The following is a 22542-nucleotide window of genomic DNA, read 5'->3' as shown; positions in this document are numbered from 1 at the left end:
TGCGAGGATGGATCGCCATTTACATTGAACAACGTTCACAATCGCGGTGGCGCAAAAACGCCGCCAAACACGGCGCGATTCAAAGTGAGGCGACAACACTCACTCTCCTCCTGCGTGTCGGACGAATTGCTTGGGTCGGTGGGCAGGTCTTCGTCGTTGGTGGCGTCCAATGAGGAGAGGTTTCCCAGGCTGGTGTTGGGTAGGGGCAGCATGTGATTGGCTGACTCGGATAGACTGTCCCCGCCTTCTTCTGGGTTCTGAGGGAAAAGAAATCAGGCCATTCTTATCTGACTTTGAAGAGGAACTGAAGCCCATTTAGAATGTGTGGCCACCGAGAGTGAGTGAGTGAATTGTGGCGTGTCATCAAAAAGCACAACAGACACTCGCGGGCAACATTCCAGAACACATTGTTCTTGCTCTTGCATAACTTCATGTCTACATTATGCCATTATGAGGTCGTATGAAGTCATAAGCGTGTTGAACAGCTTCCAGTGGAAACCAAATGGAAACACAATGTGGATACAATGTGGTCACAAATTTGACCACATTGTATCCCATCTGGCTTTGGAAAAAAGTTTATAGGGACCGCAGAGCCACATTCTGTTTGATTACTAATCCTTGGACAAAGCAGGTGTGAAGTGAGGTAACCGTATTTCCCGGACTATAAGGTGCACCTTCAACAAATGACATTTTAAAATGTTTTAAGGGCGCACTGGGTTAATAAGGCAGGTCAGCAATTGGAAAAAATTCAAGGCTATTAGGTGTGTCTTATAGTGCAGAAAATACGGTACTTATTCCTCCAACTATGTTCACTGTTTCTAGACATTATAAAATAAACACACAAACAAACTAGCAAATAACCAGCTAGCTAGCTAACATCTAGCCAGCTATCTTCTAGCTAGGTGTAGCGAGCAATCGTCTATCTTCTAGCGAGCAATCGTCTATCTTCTAGCTAGCAATCGTCAATCTTCTAGCTAGCAATCGTGAATCTTCTAGCGAGCAATCGTGAATCTTCTAGCGAACAATCGTCTATTCTAGCTAGCTTTCTTCTAGTAGTAGTAGTAGTATTTTATTATTAATATGAATACTTTGCTGCTGTGTTACTTCCGGGTAGAGTGAATGTTGGCACGAATGGCTGCCGCTGCTCACCCGCACAAAAAAAATACAAATCCTGTGACTGTAAAGTATGCTTGAGAGTTTTGAAAGGCGCTTAGAAATCAAATGTATTATTATTATCTCGTAGCTAGCTATCTTCTAGCCGGCTAGATATCTTCTATCTAGCTATCTTCTATCTAGCTAGCTAGCCATTTTCTAGCTAGCTGGATAGCTAGATAGATAGTTAAAGACTTACAGAGGCATTGGTGGGCGCTGTGGATGCCACCGAGCCGTGAGAGTTGGGCGGGCTCGGCTCAGGGGCATCCGAGCTGAGCCGCCGGCCAGATAAGGAGGGCACCTCGATGGGTAAGCAGCAGGCGGTGGAGGGAGGGGACGAGCCCACGGCAGCGCTGGTCGCCGACGGAGGACTGATCTGACCGCAGGGCACCAACGGAGGAGGGGAGCTGCCCGAGGAGGGAAGCGACACGGAGCTCAGGTCCAGAAGATCAGTGACGGATACGGACTCTTCTGCAGGCCTGGGACAATGATAGAAGAAGGTTATACATGATTCACGGAATAATCTTGTGTGTGTGTGGAAACACATTTTTGCTTAGCCACTCACAGCAGGCCGTTCATGTGTTCGGCGGTCGGTGAGACGTAGTCGTCATCCTCACTGGTGAGGCCCAGCTCCGTGCCGTAACACTGGTGGACAATGTGCCACAATTCTTTGGGGGACAAGGACTGCGAGGATATAGACAGAAAATATTATTATAACATAATCAAGCCATGACGAAGTTATTTAATGGGAATGAGGGTACCTTGTCCATCAGTGCATTCTGCCACAGGCGGAAAATCATCATAAAGCTGCGATCTCGAGCCCCAAATGAGGTGAAGAAATGCTGACAATTTCAATGGGAAGGAAAGAAGGATGAAAAGGTCAATGCGCCTGTCTAGTGGCTCAGCTTTTTTTTTTAAACTACACATAATCAAATAATTGTGTGAGAGGAATGGCTGACCTTCTCATTGTCTGTGCTGATCTGGATGGCGTTTGGAATGAGCTTGGCGGTCTTCTCCTTGGTCATTGAGGTCACGTCTTTCAGCAGGATCGTGATCTGCAGACACGCAAAAGCAACCATTTGTGTAAAAACCCATGTAGAAAAGTCTCCAAGTTAGCTCCCGACCCAAAAAACAATAATAAAATAATAATAATAAAATAATAAAAAATAATACAATAATAATAATTGGATTTGCCTTTATTAGTCTCGCAGTGGAGAAATTTACATTTCACAGCAGCAAAGTTATGAAAGGAAAGAAAGTAGAAAACCAAATACATGAGATGCTGGAAAGGCAGCCACTCTCGCGGCGCCGTCTTGAAGTCAAAAGAACAACAACAAAAAAACGAAATAACAAATAACATGACAACACAAAGACACAGAGAGTCAATCATTGTTCAGCACTTTCTGTACCCTCTTTGTTAAACAAAGCAGTTCCACATGAAAGAGGAGAGGATCAAAGCGTCTCTTCACCAGTGGATCAGGGACATCATGGTGGAATGTGCACGTCGACTACAAGCTAAATGTTGAAAGCAAACACGCAGCTGTAGCATCCATTGACGGAGAGATTGTCTCACATCTCCTGTCCAATAATAATTGGATTGGATTGGATTTGCCTTTATTAGTCTCGCAGTGGAGAAATAATAATAATAATAATAATAATAATAATAATAATAATAATAATTGGGGAGCCCAGAAGGGAAACCAACCAAATGAGTCATTTTTTGTCTCCATTTACTATATTTTCTGGGTGCTCCTTATACACCGTAAAATACTGTGATCTATCCTGCATGTGTGTGCATATGGGTTGATGCAATACAGCTACATATATCAATATGCCTTTCTTGATACTTGCACTATGTAGTTTTTTTATGAAACGATTTTGCACATTTACAGTTGAAATTTTTATTTTGCTATGCTTAGAATATCTCTATTATATGCTTAGAATATAGTGGCTTTTTTTATAACTCCTGTCATGTGTTTTTTTTTAAACCTGTGTGTGACTTTATCAGCACTGATCTGCAAACTTTGGAACTCACTTACTCCCAACATTCGTAACATTGATTCTCTTCCCACCTTCAAATTGCATTTTCTATGTAGCTCTCTCTCTTGTTTCTATTTATAATTGTATTTTATTTATTGCATTCTATTTGTGATTGGATTTAATTTATTGTCGTACGTACGCTTGTCTGTGACTGTTAAGTGTCCTTGAGACCTTTGAAAGGCGCTTAAAATGTAATGTATTATTCTTATTATTATTAAATAACTCATAACTGATGCTTACAGTGGTTTCCCAGCGGAAGATGTTGCTGTAGAAACACAGCCAGTTCTCAGACAGATACAAGCGTCCCTGGAGCAAGATATCTTTCTGCAGAGCGCACGAGTAGTCTGCATTAAAAAAAAGAGAGGGGGTGGGGTTGAAGAGTTCAGCATGACCAAGCGTCAAGTCCCAAACCTCTTGAATTAAGAGAGGTTTCATGATTTTATACTCACCCACAATGAGCCGTTCCGTATCCGGAAGCTTTTTGAAGATCTTACGGAAGTCCTCATTTCGCTGCTTATACGTGGGGCTGAGGACCTGAGGGAGAGGAACACCAGAACTATGGTTTGTATCGATGATCTCACATAAAAATTGTGTAAGAAAGAAAGAAAGAAAGAAAGAATGACATGAAAAAAAAGAACGATAAAAAAAGAACAAAAAAAGAAAAAGAATGAGAGAAACAACAAAGACAAAAGAAAGAATGAAAAATGAAATGAAAGAAAAAGAAAAAGGAAGAAAGAAAAAAGACAGAAAAAAAAGACGGAAAGAAAGAAAAAATAGCTCAAAAGAAAGAAGAAAGGGAAAGAATGAAAGAAAGAAAGAAGAAAGGGAAAGAATGAAAGAAAAAAAAGAAAGAAAGAATAAAGAATAGAAGAACCAAAGAAAGAAAGAAAAATAAGGAAATAATTAAACAAAAAAAAAGAAAAAGGAAGAAAGAAGAAATAAAAAGAAAGAAAAAAGACAGAAAGAAAGAAAAAAATAGCTAAAAAGAAAGAGAAAGAAAGAATGAAAGAAAGAAAAAAGAAAAAATTAAGAATAGAAAAAAGAAAGAAAGAATAAAGAATGGAAGAACAAAAGAGACAAAGAAAAATAAAGAATTAATTAATGAAAAAAGAAACAGCAAGAAAGAAGAAATAAAAGGAAAGTAAAAAAGACAGAAAGAAAAAAGCAAAAACAAAGAAATAAAAAAGAAAAAGTGAAAAAAGAAAGAAAAACAAAGACAAAGGAAAAGAAAAAAAACAAAAAACAAAGAAAAAAAGAAAGAAAAAGAAAGAAAGATAGAAAAATATAAAAAAAAAAGAAAGAGAGAATGAAAAATGAAGAAAGAAGAAAGGAAAATAAAAAGACAAAAAACCAAAGAAACAAAAAAAGAAGCATAGACAGAAAGAAAGAAAGAAAGAACGACAGAAAGAAAAAAATAAAGAAATATGAAAGAAAAACAAAAGAAAAATGAAAGGAAAAAGATAAAGAAAAAAGAAAAATAGAAAGAGATAGAAAGGAAAATCAAAGAAAGAAGGGAAATTAAAAACAAACAAAAAAACCAAGAAAGAAAAAAGAAAAAGGAAAGAAAGAAAGAAAGAAAGAAAGAAAGAAAGAAAGAAAGAAAGAAAGAAAGAAAGAAAGAAAGAAAGAAAGAAAGAAAGAAAAAGAAAGAAAGACGGAATAAAAACAAACAAAAAACAAAGAAAGAAAGACAGAAAGAAATAAAGAAAGAAAAAGAAAGACAGAGAGAAAAGAAAGAAAGAAAAAAAGTAAAGACAGAAAAAGAAAGAATGAAAGAAAGAAAAAAAAAGAAAAAGGAAACAAAGAAAAAAGCAAGCGAGATACTCACATTGTACCAGCTCTGCATTTTCTGCCAAGACATCAAACACAACAATTACAATCATGAATGTATCAGTGGGGACGAGGGTGATCTAACAAACAATCATAAACAATCATAAAGTGTCTTTTTTTTTTTGGTAATACAGTAAAGTCTCGTTATATCGATATTCAAGGGAGTCCGAAAAAATATCGATATAACCGGGACTATCGATATATCCGACCCTGTTTGCATGTAATTTTCTCCGTCCGTGCATAGAAATAGTATCGATATAACCGGGACTATCGATATATCCGATATCGATATAACGAGACTTTACTGTATTTCTTTTTAGCCTTGTCAACATGTTGGTGTTACCGTCACCCCCGCCGAGTCATATTCAAACGACAATGACGTGAAGCGTGACCTTGGCATTGCTCCTGAAATGTCGGGATGCAATCGGGTAGGCCGCCGAGGTAAGCGATGATGCCGACGGGATGGACGGCAGGGGGCTGTCCGAGCCCCCTCCTCCTCCTCCTCCTCCCCCACTGTTGTTCTTCTCTCCCGCTCCCTCGCTTTCGCTGGCCCGGCTGCCCCCGAGAACCCGCCGTCGCAGGGAGGGGGAGCTGCCCGGAGTGCTGCGTGGAGAGTTACTGGCCGTGCTGCAAAGAGAAAAGATGCAAAATAAAAGATTTTTTTTTTATTAGGCACCTACAAAAAGGCGTCGAGGGGACTTCCTGTTTGACAATTGTTATGCTGCGGTGAAGTGAAAGCGATAGGAAGGGAACGAATGGGGGGTGGGGGGGGGGGTTATCAGCTTGAACCCATTTTGACTGATAAGGTGGCCAATGCTGTTTTCATTTGGAAAGGCTTCAATATTTCTTCACGTTTTGTGGTCTACACAAAATACTGAGCAAAAAAAAAATAGGCTAAAACATTAACAGTTTAAGTTAAACTTTCTTTTTTTGGGGCCACAATTTTGTTAGGAATGTTCAGCGCAAACACAAATTAGAGCATGGTGCGTTATGGAGCATTATGCTTTGGTGGAGAACACAAGAGATCCGAGCTATGAAAATGCTGTGGACACTTTCCAAAAACACTTTAAAACAATTGGCTTATACCAGTGTTTCAAATAACGTCTGCACAGAGGCCCGGGGCATACAACTTTCTTCGACTTTCAAAACGTCTCGGCCCAGGTGGCCGACAACTTCTTCCAAAAAAAAAAAAAAAAAAAAAAAAAAAAAAAAAACACAATTTTTTTTTTTTCAAATCAAACATTTGTTTTATTCAATAAAGCAAAAGCTACAAGCAAACTGCTACAAGCCACGTGGACTCCTCTTTCTCAGCGCCTTTCAAAACTTTCAAGTACAGTGTTGAAAGGCGCTTAGAAAGAGCAGTCCACGTGGCTTTTAGCAGACAACGCAACGCAAACATTGCATTGTGCACCATGACGACAACAACAACTGGAGCAGAATCTTCAGCAAGGGATATTTACCATAAATTAAGCAAGGGAGCATTTGTTGTAGGTACTTCATTAATTTAAAAACATCCTTTATACTTCGCAATGTTTTTTATTTGCAATTGGTCATCTTATTGTGTTTCAAGTTGTGAAAAATGGGACAGGCAACTTTATGGCCGGGCAGGCAACTTTTCAAAGTTGTCTGCCCTGCCTACCCTGTCGACTAACTTTTTGTCATGAGTTTCAGATAGTGCTTATACATGTGACAGATCACATTAATAAATTTTAATGAGTTATTTTTTTTAAAACACACTATTTTTTGATTTGCTTTGTTTTTTGTGACCGTCTATTAGTTAGAACCATTTGAATTACAGGGTACACAATTTGACTAAATTTACATTGACAGAACACATAAAAAACAACCTGCACGTGCAGACACCCAAATGGCATGTAAATAACGACACAAGCAACCTCCACTTGCACAATGCCAAAATTTTAACTTAACATTCGGGTAACTATGGCTTCAACATTTGATTTAGATCGGATACATGCCAAGAATGAACATTCATCTGACAGTATATTAGGCACAATTGAGAAGGCTGAGATCCAAGTCAAAATTTGTTGCATGCACTGTATTTTATATATACATACAGTAAAGTCTCGTTATATCGATATCGGTTATATCGATAGTACTGCTTATTACGATACTATTTCTATGAACGCAAGGAGAAAATTTACATGCCGCAGGATCGGATATATCGATATTTTTTCCGACTCCCGAGAATATCGATATAACGAGACTTTACTGTATTTTCACGTGTCAATACCAAATATTCTGCCCCCAAACATCTGGAACTCACTTCCTCCCAACATTCGTAACATTGATTGATTCTCTTCCCACCTTCAAATGCCATCTCAAAGCCCACCTATTTAAAATTTAATTTTCTTTGTAGCTCTATCTCTTATTTCTATTTATAATTGTATTTTATTTATTGTACTCTATTTATAATTGTATTTTTTGTAAAGTATCCTTGAGAGCTTTGAAAGGCGCTTGAAATAAAATGTATTATTAATATAAATATTGTCCAGGGGTAAAAAGAAAGTAATATTGTGTATCACCGCATTGTGTGATTATGGGGAAAATGCCGCATCCCTCAATTATCTGAAACAATAATCCTCACTAAATTTGCATGTTAACTACAATTACAAATGATTTGATCCTACCACATACTGTCACGTTAGCCTATTAAAAGGATTTATTGATGGGAATCCATGTGAGCCTTTGTTTACAATCTCCAGTGACACGGAACAACCACAACCACCGCATAATTCAATTTTAATTTACAGTAATAACATTAATAAACATAATTTATTTAATCTCGGTGATGTGAATGTATTCATTCGGGCAGCGGGGGTGGGATAGCGAGTTAGCAAGATAGCTAAATAAGCATCAATCCCTCCAGGACACTGGGATCGAGAAACAAAAAAAACAGAAGGAGGCACAGTGACAGGCATGGGGCGGGGGGTCGTTGTTTCACGGCGAGAACGGGTGGAAGAAGGCTGCCGTTCCCGGCGGCGAGGGATCGAGGGAAGGGTGGGCGAGAGTGTGACCGGATGACCGCTGAGCGACCGGGATTCACTTGAACACACCACTCGCGTTTTGCCCAAATAATACACACAAAATACGTGAAATTTAAGCAAAAATGTTTGTTTTTATGTTAAACGCATGCTAATTCGAACCAAAAAGCGTTCATTTGGAACGCCGCTAATACTAACCGCCGTCGAATGACTTACTCGAACATGTCATGAGGCGTTCACGGTCTCAAGCGGGGGTCCGAATGAAAACGAACGAACGCCGCACTTTTCGTCAGTGTAGCCGGACCGTAGCGAACCTTCGACTAGGACGCGAGGGATGCTAGTTTATTCCACCATCGCCGTCGTCGACGCCCTTCACGGACAGACGACGGCTGCATGCGCAGGATGAGCCGCCGACGGGCTGCCGTCCATCCGTAATCCCCAGTGCACAGATGGGGGAGGCGAGGCAGGGGGGGCGGGAGGTGCGGCTTTATAGCCCGGAGGGAGGTGGGTGGGGGTGCTCTAATAAACATTTTAGTGACTATGGGTAAACGGACCTAAAAGTGAGCTATTCAGAAAATAAATACGGACGTTTTAAATTAAATTACAATCAAAGACTCAGTTTTGGAGTTTATGGACACTTCGCTCGTGTCATCAAGCGACTTAAAAAAGGGGGGTGGGGGGGTTGGAAGGTGTCTTGATACTTTTGTCTCGACTTGAGACAGAGCTGACATAAAAAAGGATATTTTTGGGGACGAACTGGAATACCAGTATTATTAACTCATTCATTGCTGAAAAAAGTTAATCCCTAAATTATATGGGTCTGGGGTTATATGACTTTGAAATAAGGGCAGCTGTCCAAAATACAATGCAATACATACATATTGGTTTATATAGCGCTTTAACAACAGCTGAAGCTGGAAAAAAGCCCTAACATGGAAAAAGGGAAATGCTGCCCCCTTGTGTAAGGGAAAAAAAAATGTGACCAGAGGTCTGACCAGCGCTTTATTGGCACCCGCAGAAAAACCAAAACCCTCAAAATTCGGGAATGGCGCTCCACATCACACTTTTCAAATCCCAAATAAATTTGGGAATGGCAGTGAATGAGTTAATATGAAAAATCCACCTGTTTTTTTTTTTTTAAATCCATCTCCGACGGCGGCCATTTCGTGACTTGCCGTGGACTGAAAATAACATCATAGTTGCGCTTTCTCTGCACCCAAACAGGAAAAAAACAAAATTCAGGAATGGCGCTTTACGTCATATTGTCAATTCCCAAATAAATTAGTGAATGGCAGTGAATTAGTTAACATTTTCATTCAGGCAATATTGCACCCTTTTGTTTGTTTGTTTTTTTTAGACTTCCTCCTTTCCTAAATTCATCTATTAAATTTTTTGGGGTGGGGAGAACGCATTTCCATCAATTTTAGAAAACATTTTTTTTTCTTTTCAAAAAATGGCTAAAAAATGGTTACATGTATTTTTTTGAACATGGTAATATAAAAGTGTGACTGAGAAGTATAATATGGTAGTATCTGCTGAAACTCCAATAAGCGCCAATTTTCAGATCATATTTATAGCCCGTTATATTATGACAATATTATGATTAAATGTCACCCTGTCTTCACATTGTTTTACTTAGGTTTTTTTACTTAGGTTTTTTTTTTCAAGGTGTCAACAAGGACAAATTGTCACTCACGATTCCTCTCCAACATGTTCTAAACCCAGCCAGCGCGACGCCATCGCTTCACCCTCAATCTGCGCCCATCTCGCTGGATTACAAATCCGTATCATAATCCATCAACCTCGGTACTATCTGCGTGTAATCTGCTTTTGCGCCACGCTAGTTGCGTCCAATTGAGGAAAACCATGGCCGCTACTTCTTTGCTGACGACAGGCACTGGGTTTTTTTCAGATTGTGGTCAAGAGAAGGATGATAACTCTGTCAAGAGTCCTTGAGAGTTTTGAAAGAGGCTTATAAATAAAATGTATTATTATTATTATTGGCACTGAGAGTGACTTCTTTTCGATTTTAATTGTCAAGAGGATTTGGCTGCTCTATGGGAGGTACCAGGGGTCCTGTGGAGTGGTTGAAGGGAACCCCAAAAACAAATTTTCTTTTTTCTTATTTTTCTTACTGACAGTATTTTCCTAATGGACAGCTAGGATGGCGGAAAAGACAATCATTGGAACTGCAAGAATTTAAACAAGGGTGCGGAAAATCCTACTGCACCCTGCCCACCACCTTTTCCAGCAACTCCCCTCAGGCAACAGCTTCTTCCCCCAAGTCATTAACTCTCTAAATAGTAACCCAAATATAACTGTATAGAGCATAGGTGTCAAAGTCAAGGCCCGGGGGCCAAATCCGGCCCGCCACATCATATTTTTCAACTCGCGGAAGCCAATTAAACTTGTGATATTCAATGATGGTTGCTAAAATCCTAACCAAAATGTCATATTTTTGGATGTAAACCACAATAACAGTCATTGTTCTTGACTTCAGATTTGAGAAGTATTTATTCATTAATTTGTTGTGCGCTCTAGATGTAATATGTGGAAGGGATTGAACCTTCTAATGGCCTCCCCAAATTCATAACAGCCCTCGAGAGGAAATCATAACTCCAATGTGGGCCGCGGCAAAAAATGACTGACACCCCTGGTATAGAATCAGAATCAGAATCATCTTTATTGCCAAGTATGTAGAACACACAAGGAATTTGTTTCCGGTAGAGCCGTATAGAGCCTCTTTGCAATTTTTCTATAATGCAACTAGTGCATCGTGTTCTACCAGAGACAAATTCCTTGTGTCAGTTGTATTAATAAGTTCATCCTGTCTACTTGATATCTAACTTAAAACAGACGAAGGCGGAAGTATACGCCGAAACATGTCAGGTAATTGAACATCTAAAATACACTGTCTGTAAGAAAAGAATCTGTTTTAAATTAAATTCCTTGTGTGTTCTACATACTTGGCCAATAAAGATGATACTGATTCTTCTCATCATCTCCTCCGTTTGAACAGATAAACACTATGTTGCAGTGCCACAGTGGAAAAAGTGTGGAACCCCCCCCCCCCCCCCCCCCCGATATAGGCCGAAACAGAGTCCAGGAGCTCAGAATGTATGGAGTCAAAGCGGATGGATTAATGACAAGGGAGAGGAGAGAAGGTGGATCGGGGAGGTTGGGAAGGAATCACCCTCACCATACAAAGCCTCCTCTGATTGGGCCAATGTGACATCATAAGACAATGGGTAGACTCCCATTGGCCGAGGGTGATGTCATGATTCAGGATGCACCTCCCAGTTTGTTGTGACTACTCAAGTGAGCCGAGTGTCAATCAACGTGTTGTTGTTGGCTATAAGCGTGAACAGGATGATTTATAAATCATGAGGCGCGCTTGGTAGCTATGAGCAACTCAGTCGCGTTTGGTTTTTCAGGTCCTCCGTATGGGAACTGAGCTGAGGTATGACACAGAATCCCCACAGAGCAGCAGGAGTGCTGACCGTGTCGAGCTTCTGGTTCCCAGCTGGACGGACCTTATGAAGTGTGCGGCAAAAGCAGACTCAAAAGCTTTCCGACAAATCAAAAGAAATGAAATTCATAAACATAAAACCTGAAAGCACCCAGATATTAGCTTCTGCAACACATATTCCACAAATACGGTGTTAACTCAAATTAACTGAAATTACAGTGATACCTTGGTTTACGAACTTAATTGATTCCGAGACAGAGTGTGTAAGGCAAAAAGTGTGTATCCCAAACATTAATTTCCCATAGGAAACCATTAAAATGAGAATAATCCGTTCCCAAGTCGCAATAAAACATAATTTTCTACTTTCTAATTTTCTAAGCCTTAAAACTACACAAAATATACCTTATTTTATGTATAATAAATGTGCTATGGTATTATAATTAAAGAAATAAACTGTACTGTACAATAAAGTCATTGTATTTACCTTTGTGATGGTGGTTGATGGCTTGATGGAATGGAGTGTCCGGTTTCCTCAACATTAAACACTTGATGAGGAACGCAACCTTCTTCTTTCACCATCTTGAGGAATGATCCAATGTAGGTGCTTTCTCTGCGATAATTTTATCTAGTTCCTCATCAATTGTGTTCTGTTTAGCTAGGTTGATAGCTTATTGCATCAAGTGTACAGATGGCTTATGCGGGTTATTTGTGGAGCGTGATTGACGAGATATTTTAACCTTGCAGTCTATAATCTGTTTTTGAACTATCAAAGTTGAAACGAGTCCAAATTTCACTGTTTTCTATGCATTTTCTCATTCTCTGTCTGTCGTCTGCCTGTCTCTTTAATGTTTATACCACCTCCCCTCACTGCTGCCTTTTTGACCAATCACGTGGTTTTAACCGAAGACTGGGTGCGGGGAATAGAGGACAAATAAAAGTTGGCTGCCATTTTCTTGTTAGGAGAATGGGCTTGTTCGCGAACGACACATCACTCATGGTGGCGCTCTGTGTGTATCCCAAAAAATAGTTTTGTATGCCAAGGTAAAACTTTGATAAATTTAACGTTCGTAAACTGAAAAGTTCGTAAGGCGAAACGTTCGTTAGCCAAGGGGTTCGTAAACCAAGGTATCATTGTATTTCTACAGGGAGTTGTCAGCTGCTGACAGTAGATATGTCGTGGCTCAATATGACTTCACATATAAGGTGCACCTGCGTATAAGGCGCAGGGTCATCTTTTGAAGACAATTCAGGTTTTTGGGTGCGCCTTATACACCGGAAAATACAGTAATGCTCATTTAACATTTTAACTGCATCCTCGTGTTTTTTCCCCTCTTTTTCTCTCTGATGTATGTTTTGTTTGTTTTTGCTTGCCGCTTTTGTCAAGAATTAATCCAAAGACATTTTTGCCTTTGTTGAAGTTTAACAATCCTTTGAAAATGCATTTATCTAAAGTAAACATTATAAGGGCTGGTCTGCTTATCACCATTGTTGTGGTTACGAGCTGCAAACTGTGGCAGGAGTCCATTAACGACACACTAACCTGCAGCTGTCCCAGTCAGAATCCCTGCCCAGCAGGCTCCTGAGGGACCACCGAGAACGGCGGCTAGGAGAGGGGCTATGCGACCAAGACTGGGATGGAGGTATGAGGAGGTCACGGTCCTGCTCCTCAGTTCTTATGGGAGGTGACTCTAAGACAGAGGACGCAGGAGGAGGCATTTCTTCCTCAATTACAATCTGCGGAGTTCTGGACCGCTTGTCTGAGCTCCGTTTCTTAGTACGGCTCCGGACTCTGTAAGACCGAGGATGGTGGCCGGAGCGATACGGTCGGGGGCTGGGCGATCGGGACCAGGACTCTGTCTCGGAAGACGGGGGCAGGACGGTCAACGTTGGGACGGACCGGATGGAGGACATGGTTATTTCCTGGAATGCAGACTTTGGGCTTGTCAAGAGACAAGGACTGTTGAGTCCTCAATCTGGGAAGATTTTGTTTTTAGGAAATAGATCATTCTCCAGAAATAACGTTCCGTTAAGAGCGTGTTGTGTTAGGGACATCCGCCATCTTTCCTCACAGCTTCTCGGATGTCACCTTTGTTTATTGCGTCTCATCTTTAAGAGCTCTGAAGTTGAACACCTGAGGGGTGAAAAGACTTTGCACTGAAAATGCACAATGTCATCTGACCAGTAATAAACGACGAACTTTAGATACAGAACATGTCCATAAAGTCCTCCACTGAGCAAACTATTTAATCTCACTCCGGTCTATTCGCAATGTTTTACAAGATATGACACAGGGTGAACAATATGAAGCAATGGATGAGAAGGTTTCTTCAGCCATCATCTGTGCTTCTTTGAAGGTGTCGGACGTTTCACTTCTTATCCCAGAGGCTTTGTCGGCGAACTAAAATCTTTTTTTGGTAGTTTTGACCCTAGCGTCCAGACATGGGGTATATATAGGGCCAAAAGATTTTAGTTAGCTGACGAAGCCTCTGGGATAAGAAGTGAAATGTCCGACACCTTCAAAGAAGTACAGATGACGGATGAAGAAACCTTCTCATCGATGGACCACTCCTGTACGACTGAGAGCTTACACAGAAATATGAAGCAATTGAAAAACAAAGAATTTGTTTTCACGTAAAACCTGGTGACTATTATTCTTTCAAATTGATGTCACTGCAGATTCATCTGCTACTTCGTTTAGGAATATGGTTGCAAATATGACATGAAAAAAATGATGGTAAATATCACATTGGAATCTCTGAGATCTGGTGTACATCATATGGACAGATACATTAATTTTCAAATGCATAATTCATAATACACATATATCAATATGCTTTTCTTATATTCACACTATGTACAGTTTGTGTGTTTTTTTCAATCTTTTCAACCCCCCACCCTCTTTCAATTGCTGCTGTGGGATGCAAATTTCCGCATTGTGGGACTATGACAGGCTTTCTGATTCTGAATGTTTCACATTTATTCTTGATAATTATATGAAATTATATTATTGTTAATTATATACTCTGTTTGAACGTATTTGATACTCTCATTTGATTTGATGTTGATATTTTTTTAAATGAATTGATCTGTGTTCATATGAACATGCTCAGTTTAAATGGGTTAATTTGGACAATATAAGGCGTATAAGGAGTATAAGGCGCACCCCCACTGAATTGTGTATTTTCAAACTTTTTCCATATATAAGGTGCACCGGAGAATAAGGCGCACCTTCGATGAATGAAAAAGGTTTCCCAAATATAATATATAATTGTTTTCCAAATATAAGGCACACCACATTATAAGGCGCTATATTAGAGACTGGCGTTACTACTGGGGAAAATGGAGTCGTGGATGCTGACAGTAGTTGCAAGACCTGTTGCGGCTCAATATTACTTCACATATAAGGCACACCTGCGTGTAAGGCTCAGGGTCATCTTTTGAAGAAAATGAAGGCTTTTGGGTGCACCTTATACACCGGAAAATACGATAATCACAAGAAATTCTGGATGCCCCAACGTGTTGTCATGCCCCCACAAATGGCCAAGGGTAGACAGCTGCTAATGTTTTTTCAATGGCTTTAAAAGAACAAACACGCAATGAACAGACTTTCACACGAGACGCAGATGGTCACAACTGACACCGAGTCACTCAATACGCAGACTTCACAGTCCGCTGCTAACCTGAACCCGCCGACGCTACACTATCAGTCACTGAAGACCGTTCCCTCGCAACGCACACAACCAATGTCAAAAATAGTAAAGTAGATTGTGCTGCGGATGGCGACACCACTTCCACCTCAAGTGCATTTTTTTGTAAAATACCACCAAACCATTGTCACATGATTAACTTCTTCCCTGCTAGACGATGTGCAAAAATGTGTCCACTCCAGTGCCAGGGTTTTTGTCATTTTCACTCAAATTGCAGGAGCCACAGAATATTGAGTTTAAGGACGACATAAACATTCAACCTCAGTAAGAAACCTCAGACTTGCTTCTTTCATCAGAAAAGAAAGAATTAATTCCTAAGTTATGTGGGTCTGGAGTTATCTGAGCTTGAAATGGGGGCGGATGTACAAAATACAATACATGCATATTGATTTGGAGTAATATGAGGTGTGAGTCAGGGTCGCTGTACAAAAGCCAAATGCTGACCCCTTGTGGGAGGGAAAAACATTGCCAGAGGTCTGACCGGAGCTTGATCCGCACCCCAGCAAGAATAACCAAAACCCGAAAAAAATTCGGGAATGGCGCTGAAGGAAGAAAAAATGGTTATTGGTGTCCTGAGCTGATTTATATATAGTTTCATTTTTTGCTTTTCACATGGATTGTTTTGTATTCGCTTTTTCGCTTTTCACATTGACTGTTTTGTATTCGCCTTTTTGTTTTTCTGAGTCGAAACACCTGGGTCGGATACACTGGCACAATCCGTCACACTGACCAAATTTGTTTTGGTTTTGGAAATTGCAGGTTCTCACACATCTTTGTGTGCCTGCCAAAAATTGCTCGTTAGTCCGGGGCTGAGGAAAAAAGGAGGAGGAATGACTTATCTCCTGCGTGGACAGACTGGCCACCTGTCTTAGCAAAGAGTGGGTCTATAAGATGGGGTTTTCCTCAATATTGGTTAGAGTCTGCTGTGAACTGTCCACGAGTGTCCAGTTTTGGGTTTTCCAGTCCAGATTACTCTACCGGGGTGTATTTGCCGGCTCTCCGCCCTCTGTCAACGGTAAGGTATACTATTCTGGATCTTAACCGTGATGTTGGAGTTTTTACGTGGGGGCATAGAGGTGACAGTTTGTGTCTAGCGTAATTACTCATGATCGGGAAATGCTGTAAATTGTTGTGTGTTTTATTAATAAATACATATATATATACAGTTTGTGTTTGTGGTCATTTCTCTGCTGCGATCTCTCCGAACCTGTACCAAAGCAATTTTTCATAAAACAGGCGCTAAACGTAATGCTTTTTAAAGCCCCCAAAAATTTGGGAATGGCAGTGAATGAGTTAATAATACTGTATTTTTTTTTTTCCAATCAAGCACGTAGAGTCAACTTTTCCCCCTTATATGTATTTGATTGTTAAATTTTATTTGCCACGTGTTGCTAGGCAGATTTCATCGGGCTCAAATATTTTACCTCGTCGGTAGGATAATTGACCCGAAAAAAAAAGTTCAATATCTGCAGCCAAAGTTGAAAGAGATTTTTGTTTCTCGATCTCGCACCAGATGTTAGCTGACATTTTCCTGGCTTTTCTTTTCTCCAGATCAGCTGTTCTGTACAGAGCGGGTGTCTGCTCACCCACACGGCGCCACGGTGGCTGGCGGACTAGTTTTCGACGGATGAACACCAAACACACAGTCGAACGGAGCCACGGTAGCTGGCGGATTAGTTTTCATCACCACCTTTCTTTGAGTGCAGATGTGGTTTGGTATCGAGTGCAGTACTTTTGCTCTTATGGGACTGTAAAAGACCCCACCAAAGAGTAATGTTAAGCCGAAGAGGTCACAAAAGAAAATTACGGTCGAGCAGAAGGAGATCATCGAAAAACACGAACGAGGTCTGCGTTTGTGTGATTTAGCGTCCCAGTACCAGTATGCTAAGTCGACCATTGCTACGTGTGGCTAAGGGTGTTTCTGTGTTGTCTAAGCAACGGTCTCGGGCAATCGAAGAGGTTGAAAAACTTCTGTTGATTTGGATTAACGAAAAGCAGCCAGCAGGGGACATTGTGAGTGAGGGTATTATTGTCGAGAAAGCACGGCAATGTCACTTGGATATAGGCAACTACATCAACGACCATCACAGAGGTAAATAAAACGACTTTATTATACAGTACAGTTTATTTATTCAATTACAATACAATAGCACATTCATTATACGTAAAATAAGGTATATTTTGTGTAGTTTCACTGCTTATTTAGTAGAAAATTGTTTTATGGGGTCTTGGGAAAGGATTATTCTCATTTTTCATGGTTTCCTATGGGAAATTAATTTTTGGTGGACACACTTTTCATCTTACACACTTTCTGGGAACTAATTAAGTTCGTAAACTGAGGTATCACTGTATTATGATGATGATTATTATTATTACTTATTTATATTATTATGGTAGAGTTCCAGTGATAATCCCACCATTACTAAAATCTCTGTGTGAAAAGTAAACCTTTGGGGACTTTTTTTCCTCTCTGCGTAATTTCTCCGAGGATGTTTAAAAATTCACTGTCGGAAGAGCGAGCTATAGGACATGGATGTTTTTTTTCTGATCTGTAATTTTGCTCCCAGTTAGGAAGTAGTGAGACGAATGCTGGGAAAAGAGACATTTGAGAGCACCCACTTCCTGTTTCGAGTGTTCCCTACGACATTGATGACACTTTAAACAAGTCAAAGAAAGACACAAAGTACATGACGGCGATGCGGGGAAAATAGACGACAAGGTCATAAGGGAACATTCCGGCAAAAAAAAGAAGCAAAGACACAAACACATTTTTTTTACATAACAGGAAATGTTTGACAAAAAGGGCACAAAAACGCATTGATACTTTTGACTATTGAGTGAGTGTGCTTACGGGGTTTTTAGACACACAAGCAATTGTTAGATGATTATTTTTGTCGGGAGTTGTAAAGCAAAGCTCGGAGCGCAAAAATGCACAAAGCAGCAGTTAAAGAACAATTCCAATACACAAGATGTTAAGTGTCATTGCTTCAAGCTGTTGAACGCCAGCCACTCCCAGCATAAATTTTGCATAATCACTAAAACCGCCGCGAGAGTGGCTGCCTTTCCAGCAGCCCATGTACTTTGTTTTTCTACTTTCATTCCTTTCATCACTTTGCTGCTGTGAAATGTAAATGTCTCCACTGCGAGACTAATAAAGGCAAATGCAATCCAATCCAAAACAAAACAAAGACAATTTGTGCAGAAAATCACACAACCAACAACTTTGGCTCTTGAAAGTCGGCTAACTTATTGCCAACACGTTATAGATACAGTGATACCTCAGCTCACAAACGTAATTGGTTCCCAGAAAGTGTGTGGAAGGCAAAAGGTTCATCTGCCATAAGAAACCATTAAAAATTAGAATAATCTGTTCCCAGGTCCCCATAAAACACATATTTCTACTAAATAAGCCTTAAAGCTACACAAATAATACCTTATTTTATGTATAATAAATGTGCTATTGTATTGTAAGTAAATAAATAAACTGTACTATATATAAGTCATTTTATTTACCTTTGTAATGGTCGTTCATGTAGTTGCCTCTTGATGATATTCGAGTGAAATTGCCGGGCTTTCTCGATGGTAATACCCTCACTCACACTGTCCCCTGCTAGCTGATGTTCGTTAATCCAAATCAACAGAAGTTTGCAACCTCTTCTATTGCCTGAGACCATTGCTTAGACAACACAGAAACACCCTTAGCCACACGTAGCAATGGTCGACTTAGCATACTGGTACTGGGACGTTAAGTAACACAAACGCACACCTCGTTCATGTTTCTCTGTGATCTATTTCTTCTGCTCGACCGTAATTTTCATTTGTGACCTCTTCGGCTTAATACTAGACTGCGGTGGGTTTTTTTCTGTCCCATAATAGCAAAAGTACTCCACTCAATAACAAACCATGTCTGCACTCAAAGAATCAAAGAAAGGGGGTGTGGGAAAACTACTCCGCCAGCCACCGTGGCGCTGTTCGTCCGTGTGGTTTGGTGTTCATCCACCAAAAAGTAATCTGCCAGCCACTGGCGCTCTGTGGTTTGGTTCGTCAACCGAAAACTAGTTCGTATGCGAGATTGTATTAAGTTCATAGAGTTGCTTGTTCTGTTGCCACAAGGGGACACAACCCTGTGTCTTATTGTGCCGGTCCCAAGCTCGGATAAATACAGAGGCTTGCGTCAGGAAGGTCATCAGACGTAAAAGCTTGGCCAAAAGAATCAAACCTCTGAAGATGGAGGACACTGATTCGCTGTGGTGACCCCTTGAAGGGAAAAGCCAAAAGTAAAAGAAAGATGCAAGATTATATTCTCGCGAATTTAACGTTCGTAAACTGAGGTATCACTGTATGGGGAAACCGTATAAATGGACAGATGTGGATTAATAATGTTTGCATTTGGGAAAGATGATTTGAGATACGGCTGAGGAGAGTTGACTTCAAAATAGCACCGCAAGTATGGCTTCCTTTACAGGAGCTCTGTATTTTGTTTTTCTACTTCTTCCTTTCCCTTGATCTTCCTTTCATCACTTTGCAGCTGTAAAATATGTCTCCCGTGCGAGACTAATAAAGGCTCATCCATTCCATTCGTATGTCAATACTTTTTTTCTACGTTACCGACTTTTAATGAAATTGGAAAAAAAAACAATAAAATGAAGGCCACTTGCAATAAAACTAAGGCAAGGTCAAAAGTATGGTGTGACTGGCGAGACATAGCTACATAATCGTGCCCCAGTGTTTGCTCTAGTGTTTGAACAAGAACAATCGCACTTATCGCAGCACGGACATGTTTGACCAACCTAATCTTGCAAACACACTTTCCAAACAATGCATACAAAGTATAACCCGCATTCTTTTTCCGCCAGGTTAATGGTTCAACCCGCGCACTAAACCAAAACGTTCAATTCACCTTCGGAAACGTCGTCTCTCCCCCCATCGCCCTACCTGGCGTTGGACGAATTTCCCCCATTCCGGTGGTCTTGCTCGGCCTCGAAGACAATCCGAGCGACGGCGCGCGATGTGATGTTAAAATCCACTTTTTCCACGGAGCACATCAGCATGGTGGTGCGAAAGCTCGACTCGACGACGAGGAGCGCATCCGCCGGTGCTAACCGTTAGCTTCCTCCGGGTAAGCTAACAGCGCCAAGCGAAAGTTTTTGGGCCAACTTTTTCTTCTCCTCAACGACCGCGTCGACTTCTTTTCTTTCGGGGGCCGGCTCACCACCGTTATCCCCCTCCCCCAAAAGACAGAAGACGAATTAAACCGCGTCACCTTCTACCATCTTTTAAACATTTAAAACGAACACAAAGATTAAAACAAACTATTGCAGGAAAGGGTATGAGTTAAATGGTTGAGTTTATTGTTGTCGGTAAGGGAGGTCGGGTGGAAGAGTGAACTCAAATGTTTGGCGTTTGTTTCGGGGGAGGACACAACGGTGAATATTTAATTTACTTCTTATTTGTAACTTTAATTCGGGTATATATGTATGTGTTGACAAGATAAAATCCGTTTATTGATAAAATAATGATTGTTCAGTCCAACATCACACAATTAGCGAGGGCAAAAAGCAAAATGCGAGGGTCACCCCCTCTCAAACAAACTCTTGGTAAAGTCCGGGAAATAACAGTTCGCCTCAAGTCTCCTCCGCGTAGAAACCAGCTAAGATTAAGACAGTGCGAAGCGGGGGACATAATGTTAAAAGAACGATATACTGAGCATTTAAAAACGTGTTATCACCTATTGTGCTTTCTGAAAATGTAATTTAAATATAATGGTAACGGAATTCACGGGGAATTAAACACAATAGCATAAAATAAAGCAACACGTAAAACGAGAACAAAATTATCCCCCCTACCAGCAAACATTGTAGTTCAGTCCTGGAAATAACAGTCTGCAGAAAACCTTGTGGCGTCACACGTGTGTATGATTTTGAAGTGCGCCTTTCAACCCTTTCATGTCTTTCAATTCCTTGATCTCCTTGATGTGCGTCTCACCCTGACGCATAGCACACGCTTGAAAATGGTATAAAATGAGCTGTCGCGGGACAGAGAGATGGGGCGAACCACGGGGCAGAATCATATCAGACCCGGACAGACACACCGCTCGCAGAGACCTGCTCAGCATCGCACGGAGTTTCACAGCACGACTTGCTCGACTCCACGCCGCGATCAAGCTCTGCGCGTCACCTGCCTGGGAGATCTGACAACGAACCTACTTACAAATAAAGAGAACCCATAACCTCACCCGCTGTTTGAAACGTTCGTGGGTTATATGGGGGAGTGGGGCGATAAGAAATTATCTATACTTGGCTACGTATTTAATACATATGAAAACAACGCATGTGTTCCACAAATCGAAGTAAACGAGACGCGAGGTAAAACAAGAAAATTGGTACTTCTCTTGTGAAATTCGCGATTCAGTTTACGGAATTACTCAACAAACAGCACGATTGGAAGAACGAAGTACGTATTTTGCTAGCTTTGCAACAGGGCTTGGAGTAGCCACATACACCCGCAATTGCACCCCCATACGCGTTATTTTTTAAAGCAACGGAAACTAGAAAAAAAACTTCGTAAATTGATTTAATGATGCTTTAAAAGTAACCCCAAACAGACTAAGACCGCGCTTTATAAATCGTTCCAAATTTATTGTAATTTAACTTTTAAATCCAATATGCTGTGTATTGACCTTGGTAATGGCGACCCCTGTAGGTCAAGGAGTGGTCGTGCGCACAGTATCGTTGCTACCCGAGACACGTGATTCAAACGCGTGGCAGTGGGCCGTAGCAAGCCTTCGTGGAAGAGATCTTAGTCAATTGTCTAAATGTGGCACTCACAGAGCCTCCTAAATGCCAACCCAGTTGCACTACAATACACTTAAAGGACAACCGACATAACTTTTTTTGTTTCCTAACTGACATTAGAAAAACGTTTTATAGCATCTAAAATACCCAAAACACGCAGTAAGATATTTTTAGTCAAATGCAAAACACCAATAAAAATGACAAAGTGTCCAAAATCTGCAAAAAAATTGAGCTGTGAATTGGGCATTTTCAGAAAGTCCCGACCCCAGTTCGTGACATCACGTCAAGACGTCTTGCATTGCTGGAGAATCTAAACAATGGCTTCAGTTTCGGAGAATATGCTTTCTTGTTACACATCCAGTTATGAATATGATTCAAATAGTTCTGAAGAGGAAAGCATACATGTTTGCAATCGATTAAAGAATTCATTCCGTGCCATTTTGAGGCAACATTGGGGGGAAATGTATCACCAAAAGAGAGGCAGAAAATGGCGACCACGCTCCGTGTGAGGAATTAATCAGCCCGCTTCCACAGGCTGATAAATTCCT

The 22542-nt window shown here is 40.7% G+C and overlaps 1 protein-coding gene across 6 annotated transcripts in view; it reads right to left on the bottom strand.

The window, feature by feature from the left end:
- gramd1a (GRAM domain containing 1A) overlaps positions 1–22542 on the bottom strand; it is a 40540-nt gene that overhangs the window by 8767 nt on the left and 9231 nt on the right. For 3 of the 6 annotated variants that reach the window (XM_088997725.1, XM_088997724.1, XM_088997726.1), the window contains 10 exons: positions 13034–13624; positions 5415–5649; positions 5021–5041; positions 3642–3726; positions 3433–3536; positions 2112–2207; positions 1914–1994; positions 1718–1836; positions 1352–1631; positions 104–257 (listed from right to left, as the gene is read on the bottom strand). In XM_088997725.1, coding sequence (XP_088853851.1) covers positions 104–257; positions 1352–1631; positions 1718–1836; positions 1914–1994; positions 2112–2207; positions 3433–3536; positions 3642–3726; positions 5021–5041; positions 5415–5649; positions 13034–13404 — 1546 coding nt within the window. In that variant the 5' untranslated portion in view covers positions 13405–13624. Of the gene's footprint in view, positions 1–103; positions 258–1351; positions 1632–1717; positions 1837–1913; positions 1995–2111; positions 2208–3432; positions 3537–3641; positions 3727–5020; positions 5042–5414; positions 5650–8240; positions 8461–13033; positions 13625–20135; positions 20556–22542 lie in introns of those variants that run through there. The other 3 variants (XM_088997727.1, XM_088997728.1, XM_088997729.1) reach the window with 3 other exon arrangements.

Source organism: Hippocampus bargibanti, linkage group LG06 (genome assembly GCF_051943395.1).
Source record: "Hippocampus bargibanti isolate YZ-2025 linkage group LG06, ASM5194339v1, whole genome shotgun sequence".
NCBI lineage: Eukaryota > Metazoa > Chordata > Actinopteri > Syngnathiformes > Syngnathidae > Hippocampus > Hippocampus bargibanti.
This window is presented reverse-complemented; position numbering and strand designations above follow the sequence as displayed.